Raw genomic sequence first — 12,803 nt, 5'->3', positions numbered from 1 at the left:
GGATCATCTCTTGCATGCCTACTTTGTCGATTGTTAATTGATTCCGATTGTTGCTTCACCTTCAATAATGGGTAGTTTAATTTAACTAAAGTGAACAAAGGGTAAATTTTTTGAAGCTAGCATCACGTTGTCACTGCACCATTTTAATAGGATATGCCCTAAAGGGCAACACTAACAAAAAGTGAGCCATTGGAAGCACATCCCCACCCATTCAAATCGCATTATCACGTCGCGAAACTAATGACATGAGAATAGATGATTTTGATAAGCTGATATATAATTTACTAGAATTAAGGTGATAGGTCCTCGTTTGAAGCAAGAGATGATTGAAAGTCCCCTCAAGGGTATCGGAAGGGAGCCCTGGTCAGGCAAGAGGGCACATATGTGGTTGATTGACATCGAAAAGCCAAGCATTAAGCACGACCTTATATCGAAACATCTGTCCTAGTAAGTAAAGAGCCTTTCAAAAGCAAGTATGAAACCAGTAAGAGTTATTTGCTCTTCTTTCAAAGATGCCTCGACATATCTTTGTTAAACAGGAATCAGATGTTGATTACAAGAATCCCGGGTGAGGGTTCAGCCACGACACCCAAAAACCTATGTAGCCATCTTGACCACCCAGTATGTGCAGTGAGTCTCTCTGGTGCGTGAATGGTGAAAATAATCGAGGTAGGATACATTTCAGGCATTTTACATCGTTGGAAGTACACGAATGCATATGGAAAAATCCCTTCTTTAATTTAAAAAAATTGAATAAATTGCTTTACACCCTCGCTTTTATCTTGCTTTACACCTGGCTGAATGAAAACTTTGTGTTGCTTTGTTTGAAAGTTGCCGCCTCCATTCATCATTGTACAATTTGTAATGTAGCACCTTGTAAAGAGATCAACACAGAGACTATTTAGACTATTCATCATTGTGCAATTTAAACAAAGACTATTTAGACATATATAATGTCTATGTGTGTGTTCGTGTTCAGGGGTGTGTGTGTGTGTGTGTGTGTTACATAGATACATGGATAGATGAATGGCTATACATAGATACATACATGTGTGTGCAGTGTGTGTTTGGGTGGGTGTTGCCTTTCACCTGTATAAATGTTGCAAAAGCATCATCATCTGTGAGGGAGAAAAAGCTTTCTGCCCATGTGCTGCTTAAGTTAAATTCTTTCTTCTGTCTTTGTGCTTCAAGTAGAACAGAATCTCGATACAGAAACCGCTGCCAAATGCGCCCAACAGTAGTGAGTTTGGATTCCAATTCTGTCTCATTAACAGCCTGCAGTGACACAATGAAGTTCTCAGAAGCGTTTGTGTTTTCCTTGGGAGGAGTCTATATTCAAGATACACAAACTCTTTCTGAAGAAATCAACAAGCATTGAGAGTTGGGAGACTCAGATTCTGGGTAATGCCTTTGTATAATATATATGTATTTCATTTTGGAGAAGCCCATTAAAGGCGGACACTCTCCTTCTGAAAAAACTAACAAGCATTCAGAGTTGGAGAGTGGAGTGTTAGCTAGCTCTTTTGGATTATATTATCTAAGAGTCTTGGCCTTGATTGAAGGAGTCACATGGCACTCAGCAGACAACAGAATCAGTTAAGAGCAATTGTGATCCCTGTTTCATACTTAACCAGAGATGTTACTAAGGTGTGAGAAAGACTCAAGATGTAACATCCTAGAGAGAGAATGAATGAAATTTGTATTAATGTTGCATCATACTACATATCCGTATGGAACCAGGAACGAGGAATGTGTGAGAGTGCACAATGGAAGAAGGAACTCGAACACAGAGAAAGAAGACAGCAGGAAGATCAAGGAAGAAAGAAAGCTGCACTGACTTAAATAAATGCTGAATAGAAACAGATCAGTCCTTGCATGCAGCCCAAGGTGTCATTGAGGGCACCAGATCTGGCCTGAAATGATGTGTCATGATGGCAGCAACAGCACCAGAGACGGAGGAGCAGCCTGCAAAGATGATCTGCCCCAGCCAGCCAGCCTGCTCTATGTAGCAGAAAATGAGCAAAAACTAGCCGACCAGCCAGATGGCCAGCATTAAAAATGCAGAAATAATTCAGCTGATGTGGCAATAAAATCAGGGGTACTAGACATTGTCCGACAGAGTGGCCCAAGCTGGGAAATGCTGAAAATGCTCTTAGAACTTGGAAAATGCATACTAAAATGTCAGAGCTTCCATGTCTCCATCAGACTCTGACAGGAGCTCACACCCATAGTTGCCTCCGTACGTCATATGGTACTATTCATACCGTACGATATAGTATTTATCCATACGAATTCGTATGTTCAAACCAGCCATTTCTGGCCACCACGTCTGGCGTGTGTCTCCCTGTTTCTGCGCATTCCCACTTCCGTGTTTCTGGGTCCATGTCATCTTGCATGGCACTTTAGGGGGGTGGGAAACCTTGGATACTTCAGACCACCCCCTTTTCCAGCTATGCACTCCTCCCCCAGCCCCCCTTGGATTCCATCCAGCTGGAAGCCCTGTTTGATTGTTGACTCCTCTTTGACTGTTTGACCCTTCTTTCATCTACAAAAAGTGCTTCTCTCATCCATGCTTCCACACCAATTCTGCAAGCTTTTGCCATTCTCATCTCCCTCTCTTGGATTTTGAATCTCGGTGGTGATTTGTGATTCGTGAAGCTCTAGCCTCTCTCTCTCTCTCCTCTTTTCCACACCCTATCAAGGCTCAAGGCTCAAGCCTCTCCCATTCCCTCTCTCTCCCTCTTGCTCTTTCAACTTTACCCCAACCCTCTCCCTCTCTTTCAACTTCCAAGTCAAGAATTAAGCATCTCACTCTCCCCCTCTCTCTCACTCTCCCTCACGCCTCTCCATCCAACATTGGCACCATGACTCATGAGAAGCACAAGGCCTTCAATTTGCACGCCATCCATGTGGAGAGGGACACAAAGAAGTCCAACTCCCACCATTGGATGTGCAAGTATTGTGGGAAGCACTGTACAAATGGTGTAACCCAGCTTCTCCAACATCTTTCCAAGACAAGGGAACAAGTTGCTCCATGCAAGGAAATCCCTCAAAACATTGCACACGAGATTCTCGCCAAGATGAGAGGGAGATCTACAAGAGGAGAAAGTGGCATATCAACACCAACTCCTATACCTACTAATGAGAAAGCATCGAATGTGGACATATCTTCAACTGATGCAAGAGAGACTTCCACCATTGGTAGTGGGGGCTCCACATCCGCATCCAACTCTGGCAAAAGACAAAGAGTGGAGGCTTATGTGGCACCGGAGACAATCCTCTCTCAAGCTCCTGGTCATGTACATAGATCGGTTGCCTTTCTTAGAGAAAGGCAACAACTTGAGGACATTGAAATTGCACGCATGGTGATTTGAGTATAGTCTTGCATTCAATGTTCTAAAGTAAACGCAATGGAAGAAGATGGTAAAAGCCATTGCCAATGTGGCTTCATATGAAGAATGGACCAATATCATATACAACGACATGAGAACGAAAAATATTGATGAAGAGGAAGAGAGGATTGATAGAGCCCTTGATTCTATTCCGGCCACATGGATAAAATATGGTTGCTCCATTCTCACCAACGGATGGAGTGATCCTAAGAAATGGGATATCATCAACATACCCGTCTGATGTCCACTCGACATTTACTTTTTGTGGGCAGTAGACACTAGCAAGAAGGAGAGGAAAAAAATAGGTACATTTATCTACCGCCACATTTGACAAGCTATCATTGAGATATTTTTTGTCTCTTAAATTAGTTCACTTTCTTTCATTATAATTTATGTATAACTATCTATCTTCCTATTCTCTCTAATATCTATCTTAATTCTGTCTTCCCCCCAAACCTCTATCTCTCTTTATTCTTGAACCTTGAAAGGCTCAACTCTCTCTCTCTCTCTCTCTCTCTCTCTCTCTCTCTCTCTAACCTCCAAATATTGTTACTTGTAATTTCTGGTTGTAGGTGGGTCCCTCAAATGTGGTGCAAGTTGTTACTGACAATTCATCGAATTGTCGACACATGGGCTATTTGCTTGAGACCGAGTTTCCCACAATTGTGTGGACTCCATATGTTGGACTTGCTCATGAAGGACATTGGGAAGCTCAAGTGGGTGAAGAGGTTGGTCCACAAAGCTACATCAGTTCTCACCTTCTTCCCGGTAAGGTAAAGGTGTGTGCCATGTGTCGTGAGCATAGTACACTCGAGTTGAAGAAGCCTCTTTAACTTGGTTCTCTTACATGTGGTTTTTACTCAAGCGCCTTTATCATACGCGGTCCACCTTGTGCCAAGACAGTGGTGTCCACTCTATGGAATAAGTGGGATGAGTATAAGATAGAGGAGGCCAAAGCTATGCAACGCTTAGCCAATTTAATTATTGGCCAGTCAGATTATTTTTCAGGACACCGAAATAATTATTAGATTAATTTTTAGTATTTAAGGACTGAAAATTAATATTTAATTATGGATAAGGCTGGAAAAACCATTTGGGAAGACTGCCACTTGTCAAAAATGCCCATGCAAGACTGAAAAACGTCTTTAGAGGCTCAAGAGGCATTTTTAGTATATTCAACCTACAAAAGAGAGAAATGAGATGCTGTTGGTCTAATTTGCAGCCATTGGATGACCTTCTGAGACAGCCAAGGACAAGAGAAGATCAATCAACAACAGGCGACAACATCTACAGGCTGTTGAGATAGGGGAGCAGCAATAAATGAGTGATTTTCTTTAATTATTTGCATCTACAAGTTAATATGGTAGGGTAGCAGTTGCATTTGACTGATTTTCAGTCATTCTTCGAGACAAAACTCTGAAATTTCTCTCTCTACAGCTCTCTCTCTCATCTCCTAATCATTTCACAACCTTGCTCCGAAGATCTCATCATTTGGACCCTCGGAGGCTGAGAAATTGCAAATTTCTCTACTGTAAACCCTAATTTACAGCAGAAATTAGAGTTTAGCAACTATCTCAGGAAGCGTGCCAAAAGTTGGAAGCTCCAAGACTTGGATTCAACAAGGCTGAAGTTGAATTTCAGCTAAATTCAAATGGAGGACTGGCTAGCCATTGTATTTGGGGCATTTCCATCGTCTATAAGTGGGTGAAGGCCTGCCCAAATCAAGGGGCAAATCAGATTGAAGACTTCCTGGTCACTTTCGATAGCAAGGGGATCGGGAGTATCCCATTGTAAATCAACTTTTTCTTCAATAAAGCTAGAGAAATACCGAAAAAGGCACCAATTTTGGGGCCAATTGGGTGTGCATTATCCAAGATCAATAGGTAAATTTGTATTTTCAGATTTGCGTTAATTGTTTGCTGCTGTGATTAAGTTGTAATCAGGGATTTACCACCCATCCATAGAAGGAAGGCTGTTAACATGGTTCCATTGTCGGGATGCCATCAGATCCTTTGAATTGGTGGGCCCATGGTACTTGATTGCAACTTGGGACTGTTGCATTATTGCTGAAATTGTTCTCAACAGTGAATTACAGCAAGCATGTCTTCACATGGTGATACGCGATCAAGTGGAGAGGATGCATCACTCCTTGGACAGCATGCTGAAAATGTGGAAAATGACCCAAATGTTAGCACTTCAATGCATAAAGAGGCTGACGACCTGCAAGGGCTGAAGAATTTGATGATAGCTTCAAGGATCGAATGTGCACAACAGCAAATCTCTTTGCTAAATTAGCAAAGCATCCCCAATTTACTCGATTCTTGAATGCCCCAAAGAAGGACAGCAAAGGCAAAGACAAGAAGACACCTACAACTTCGGGACAACCATAAGAACCGAAGAAAATGCCTAAGCCTTCTTTAGAAGAGCCCAAAATGCTCGACGAGCACAAACAGTTGGTATCCGTGGGGCAGCAAGTGCAAATGCATGGCCAACTTGGTAGTGCCAATCCATGGGAACATGGGCAACAAGGCAATTATGCACATGCAAGCATGGGACAATGATGATACTTTGGTGGCGGTACCATTTTTCATGCTATGGTTGAACAAGCACCACATACAGGAATGTATGGCACAAATCCCTATGGTATGCAGCAGCCAATGCATGGCTCACAACACCCAATGTATTCCGGTAATGCAAGTGGAATGCCTAACCCCATGTATGTCGGCACCCCTAGAGATTGTTGGAGCACAAGGATTTGGTGCTGGTCATGTAGGTGCTTCAGATAGTGTTCGTTTTTATGCAAATACAGCCAATGCACCCTTTTGCAGCAGCCCATTTATGATTACTTGACACCCATAGGTTTGCTAAAGGACTATGATGAAGGTGGCAAAAGCGTGAGGTTTGAACCTTTTAGTGGTGCACAAGATAGGCTGAAAGGACGTGTTTTTATTCAACAGTTTGACCAAGCTTATTCTAGAAACAACTTCACAGAGATATCTAAGATACACAAGGTAGCCACATTTTTGAAGGGAAATGCATTGCAGTGGTGGACTAGGCTTCTTATTCAAGGAAAGTCACCTATCACTTGGGTCCAGTTCAAGCAAATGTTTGCTTCAAATTGGTTGACAAGTACCTTTGAAGTAGACATTATGACAACTTGGAATTAGTTGAATTTCAAAGATTGCAAGAACTTGGATCAATACAATAAGAAGTTTTGGGATGCATTGTTACCAGTTACTTCTTATCGCACAGTACCCCTCCATGAGCAAGTGAAGTATATTTGTGGTTTGTCAAAGGGTATTCGGGATTTTTGCATTAAGTCCCTTGTTTCCAACATGTCTTAGCTTATAGAAACTGCTACTATAGCCGACGCATTGCTCTATGGAAAGGATGCACGATTCCATGATGAAGATGCCAAGTCACATGTCAAAGAGGCAAAGGTTGAGAAAAAGGATAAATCTGAAAATAAAGTTGAAAATCAAGGCACATCTGAAAATAGGGCTGGAAAGAGAAACAGATCGCAAAGAAAGAGTGGGAAAAGTGATGCACGACGTGGGGAGCTAATGGCTACAAATAAATGCTATATTTGTGAACAAGAAGGGCATATAGCACACAACTGTCCTAATAAACAAGCTCAAAAGGAGGATAATAAGGAAAAGAAAGACAAAACCACTGCTGGTTTAGTGCTTGATGTGGCTGATCAGCCTAATCAAGATAGTACTGAACTTTGCAGGACATGGGGCAAAATCAGAGATCAACATGCATTGATTTTTCTTGATCTAGGGGCACGGTCAAATTTCATCTCTCTTGATATGGCAACCCGTTTAGGCATCAGAGAGGATGAGATGGGGCCCATGGGTGAGATTCGTATGGCATGAAAGGGACATGCAGAGCTGGTCACTCCTATCATTGGAAAGCTTCGTTTGCACATTCAAAGTTATGTGGACAGCAAAGAGTTCTTTATTGCTCCATTGGAAGGATATGATGTCTTGCTTGGTATGCCTTAGTGTCATTGTGTGCATGCAGTGATTGATACTCATGATATGATTGTGACCCTATTCCATAGAGACAAAGGTCATACTTTGGATGTAAAATTGAAAGAGAAATCTGTCCCTATTGTATCTACTTCTGCTATTTTCAAAGTAATAAAAAATCATCTTTCAGCTTACTAAGAGAGCCGTTGATCGTCATAGGCGTGCTTTGCACTTTGCAGAGGGTGATTATGTATTGCTACAATTTGAAAAGGCACGGCTGAGAAAGATGGAGGGCAAAGAGCGATTGTATCCAAAGCTATCTATGAGATACTATGGGCCATTTCAAGTGTTGGAGAGGATCAGTGATGCATGCTATAGGCTGAAATTGCCTCCACACTGGCGGATACACAATGCCTTTCATGTGAGCTTGCTTGGACCTTTTCATGGAGATGTGGCACAGGATGCATCTGCTGAAATTTAACCGAAGATTGAAGAGCTCGATGAAATACTGGTACCAGAGTAGCAGATTTTGGCACACAAAGAGAGAATAATCAAGGGTAAGGGTTCCAAAAGAAACTTGGTGAAGTTTCAAAATTATTCACCAATGGATGCGAAATGGATGGAGGAGGATAACTTGGCAGACCATCCTCAGTTGTTGCAGTTTTACCTTGATGCTTTCCAGTTAGAACTAACTTTAGTTCGGGGTCAATCAGGTTCAGCAGAGCAGAGGTCCAAAGTATTACTTGATGCTTGTGAGGGAGCTAGCACCTTCACTCCTCAGTAATGGACAACTCTTGTATGTAGTGGATCTCGGATGTATTCAGTATGCATCCAAGGTGTTGCACTGACAGTATGTTTGCCATGAGGTCACTACTTAGTGTACTAGTCAATGTGAGATGTATGTAGATGAGTACGAGTTTCACCTGGGCATTAGAACTATACTTTTGCATCAGCTTATCATCAATTTGGCATGAATTTTGCCTCAATTTTGAGACAAAAAATCTACTCAGTTTCAGCTTAGTTTTTTATTAGTTTGAGAACTGTTTATGGTCACTTTTTCGATCAATTTTGCATCAGTTTTTCCATTGATTGCTGGTCAATTTTTGCAATGAGTTTGTGATCAGTTTGGGGTCACATTTGCAGCAATTTGTGTTTAGTTCTTAGATCAGCAAGTTATCACTTTATGATCAGATTATGCTTAATTTTCAATGGTTTACATCTAGTTCCATACACAACAACATATGTTATGATGCCATTGATGTTTTAGCCATGGTTTATGCTTGGTTATGCTTTGCTATGGTTTGGTTTTGCCAGGTGAGTTAAACTCATGAGAAATAGATATGTCACATGATAATCTAGCAATGTTTCTGAGATTCTTTGTCTTATGTTATGTTATGTTGGCTGGTAATTTTCAGCATATGTTGGGCATATGGAATGGTTGAACAGCAGTGCAACGCAATATTGTGTTGACTATGATGCTCTATGGAAATTCCGGTGTAGTACTTTGCTTTTGATACATTTGGCAAGGCAATCGAGGATGATTGCAAGGATTTAAAGGGGAAGGGCTGTCATGAGGACATGTATTTTTGAAACCTCACTTAACATGTGGATTAATTTTTAATCGCATGGTTAAGTAAATGTTGCACATGTGATGCTGTCATCTTTGTTGATTGGTCTTCTCATGTCCCTGGTTGCCTCAGGTCATCCAATGGTTGCAAATCAGACCAGCAACATCTCCTCTCTCTCTCTCTCTCTTGCAGGCTAAATACACTAAAAATGCCTCTCTCGAGCCTCCAAAGACATTTTTCAGTCTTGTATGGGCATTTTTGACAAGTTGCAGTCTTGCCAAATGGTTTTTCTAGCCTTATCTGTAATTAAATATTAATTTTCAGTCTTTAAATACTGAAAATTAATCTAATCATTATTTCGATGCTCCGAAAAATAATCTCACAGGCCAATAATTAAATTGGCTAGGCAACTTCTATTCTCAAGTGTCTCTATGCCATATTTGACCATCAGATTGGCATTGGGTACCATTAAATGTCACTTCTCTAGTATCACCAACTGACACTTATGGCCAAATGAATGACCTAGGCCAACAACTGGCACCAGATACCACCAAGTACCTGTGCGGCATAACTTATACTTTTTCCTTTAACATCCCCTGATTTCCTCGGGTCCCGGACTCGTAAATATACTCTAAACCTAGTTCAACAACAATAAATGACTAATTTTCTTCAGTTCTTTGCATTTACAAGCTGTTATGGTAGGGCAGTAGCTGCATTTGATTAATTTTCAATCATTCTTTGGAACAAAACTCTAAATTTTTCAATATCTCTTTCTGTTGGGCTGCACTAACCCTATACGGAGGTCTATTTGGTGGGCTACTGCCTGGCACCAAATCTATCGAATGATCCTCAAACCTCTCTGGTGGCAACTGTGACGGTAATGAGTCAGAAAAACAATCACTGAACTGAGACAAGAAAGCGGACCTGTCTCTATTTAACATAGAGAAATTTGACTCATCATTATCCTTAACATCACGTGCAAAAATCAAGTACGCAGAAAGATGATTCTTTATTACAGATGTAATGGCAGAAGCCAATGCAACATGTACAGACTCTCCTTAAGCTTCACATCAAGCACATGAGTCTTTCCCCTATGTTCCAAAGTCAATGTCTTGTTAAAGGCATCCAACACACCATGCTTTCTGAACATCCATGGCATTCCCAACAAGACATCACAGCCTTCAAGTGGCATGATATAAAATTATTTTGCATCAACATAAGACTGTACATGAAGACGCAGCTTTCCAAGAATGGGTGTCACAGACTCTGAGTGGCCAGGACATGCCAACCCTGCCTCTGCTGTGTAGCCCATCTCATCTGCTCTGATGCCCAAAGTAGAAGCCAACTCTGGTGAGATAAAGTTTGCCTTAGCTCTAGGATCAAAGAAAATAAGTACATGTTGATCCCTAACTTTACCCCAAGCTCTGCAAAGCTCATTAGCATCCGAGTGTGGCTTGTCTCCCAACATATCTGGCACTAAACCTGCTGAAGGTTTGGGCTTCTTTCCTTTCTTGTCCTCTTTATCATCATCAGCTGATCTCTTATTTTTGTCCAGACAATTAGACGCAATATGACCAGTCTGCTCACAGATAAAGCACTTCCTCTCAGCCATTGAAGCCTTTCTCTCTTCAAGAGACTTGCGCACAAAAGGCTTCTTCTGGTCCTTTGACTGCTGTCCAAAGAACTTAGCTGGCTTCTTCTTGAACTGCCAAGATTTACATGTGCTCTGAGAAATCTGAGAAACCTGTTTACCAAATGGCTTCTTTGCTGAAAATTTTTCAGATTTGTCTTGTTTAATGCTGCCCCCAAAATCGCTTGACTGTCCCAACAATAATGCATTTCCTGTAGTGGCATTCTCAATTAACTGAGTCAAAGTGGTGACCTTTGTCTTTGTACAATAATTCCGGAGTTCCTTGGGCAGCCCGCAGCAATATTTCTCTATCTGCTTGGTCAATGGCACAACCCTGTAAGAAGTGACTGGAAGTAAAGCCTCCCAAAACTTCTTGTTATAGTCTTCCAAATCCTTGCATTTAGATGCATCCAAATTGTGCCAAGCTGACATAACATCGATCTCAAATTCATTAGTCAACCAAGCAAAAGCAAATACTTGCTTAAAATAAGTCCAAGTGGCAGAAGCCTGTCCTTGTATCAACAGTACTCCACTGACTAGCATTGTCCTTAAGAAAAGTGGCAGCGTTCCGGACCTTGGAAGGCTCTGTAAAGTTCCCTCCTGCAAATGCGGCATCAAACTGCTGTAAGAAAGAGAGAGCCTTAGTCCTATCTTCAAATCCTCGAAAGATGTCAAACTGTACGGCTGCACCACCTTCCTTATATGGCTTTGGCTTCTCATGAGCCATCAAAGGGTCCGTAGGATATGCCTGTAACATAGGAACACTAACAAGTGGCATAGGCGTTGCCGGACCACTGACTACAGGGCTTGTAGACACAATACTTGCTTGCTGATTTTGATAACCAGCCATACCAAAAGTGCCCTGTGGCATTCCCAAACTGCCCTGAACACCCTGAAATCCAGGCTGCATGCCTATATTGCCATACATGGGGTTTGGCATAAAACCCTGTGTACCCCCAAACACTGTTCCTGGTACATAAATCTGGTTTCCAGGCGCATAACCAGCCATACTCTGAAATACAGATTCACCTCCAAAGTATCCAAGATGTACAGAGGTCGGTGGGAAAACCTGTGGTAAAGCCTGAAAACTGTTTCCCTGTCCATTTAAGCCAACATTTGGCTCCTGTAAGGTGGCGAGCTGAACTGGCAATGCCTATGTAACTAGCGTTTCCGCCACCTGTTCCTGGGCAGTCAGAACTAATCTTGGAGTCTCCATTGACTCCGCAAGCTGCCTTGGTGTTTCCACTAAATCTGCAGCGTGCTTACCCTTATCCTGGACCTCTACTGGATTCGAAATCTTTGCAGGTTGCCCAACTTGCTGTAAAGGAAGGGAGGGCTGCAAAAATGCCAAAAACCTTGGATTCTGCATCATTTGAGTAAACATACTCACAGCAGCAACTAACTGAGTCTTGAAAATGTCTTCATCCATAGAAGAAGCCATAAGAACTTGTGGCTCAGCCATAACAGGAGGAGTAACAAACTGTGGAGGTCTAGAAGACTCTCCCACCACATGAACAACAGGGATCTCCTGTGATGCAGACGCTTCCTCTCTGGTGTCTTCCTTTCTATCAGCCATAATGCACAATTCTGTGTCTTACACCCAAACCAACCCTCGCTCACTCTTTAGGAAAAAAGTGATTCGATCCCGGCAATGGAACCATGTAACCGGCCTGTTCACTAGGAAGGGCGGTAGTGTACAACCAAAATATATAAATGCTTTCACCCAATTAACAGTCGCCCACATTACCTGAACTTAAAGACAGAATCAAGAAGAAATACAGGAAGCTAGAATGCTCCTGTTGCCACACAGACACCCTGTTGGCCCCTAAGTCAGGCGCCCCTTGCAGTATTTCTTTATTTTTAAAGAGAGAAAGTACAATGGGCTGTCTTTCACCTATTTTGAGTGAAATTTGGCAGCATAACAGTACAATTACTAACCCAAAACAAGTTGACCAGGAGGGGAAACTCTGCCCAAGTCTGAAACTTCTGGTTGGAGTGCAGAATTGACCATTTCAGTCTGCTGTAATTACTGGTTCAGACCTGTTCTGAGACCTGTTTTCAACTCATATTGTTTCCTGTACTGTTCAGCCCACTGTAATTACTAGTTCAGACCTGTTCTGAAACCTGTTTTCAGCTCATATTGTTCCTGCACTGTCCTGCATCATCTGTGCCAAGTGCCCCTTGATTCTGACATCAATTGGGCTCTAAAATAACCTCTGAACAGTCCAAAATCTGTACT

At 42.0% G+C, this 12,803-nt stretch overlaps 1 protein-coding gene across 1 annotated transcript in view; it reads right to left on the bottom strand.

Moving 5' to 3' along the window:
* Positions 1-326: 326 nt before the first annotated feature.
* Positions 327-12,803, bottom strand: part of LOC148040783 (exostosin family protein) — a 230,017-nt gene continuing 217,540 nt past the window's right edge. The window contains exons 13-14 of the mRNA XM_087667045.1: positions 1,090-1,275; positions 327-873 (exon numbers count right to left, since the gene is read on the bottom strand). Of these exons, the coding sequence (XP_087523171.1) occupies positions 778-873; positions 1,090-1,275 (282 nt within the window). The 3' untranslated portion in view covers positions 327-777. The remainder of the gene's footprint in view (positions 874-1,089; positions 1,276-12,803) is intronic.

The sequence above is a fragment of the Lygodium microphyllum genome, chromosome 1 (genome assembly GCF_053477565.2).
Source record: "Lygodium microphyllum isolate KBCC chromosome 1, Lygodium_microphyllum_v1.1.10, whole genome shotgun sequence".
NCBI classification, from domain to species: domain Eukaryota; kingdom Viridiplantae; phylum Streptophyta; class Polypodiopsida; order Schizaeales; family Lygodiaceae; genus Lygodium; species Lygodium microphyllum.
Note: the sequence above shows the minus strand (reverse complement) of the source record. Positions and strands in the feature narration are given on the sequence as shown.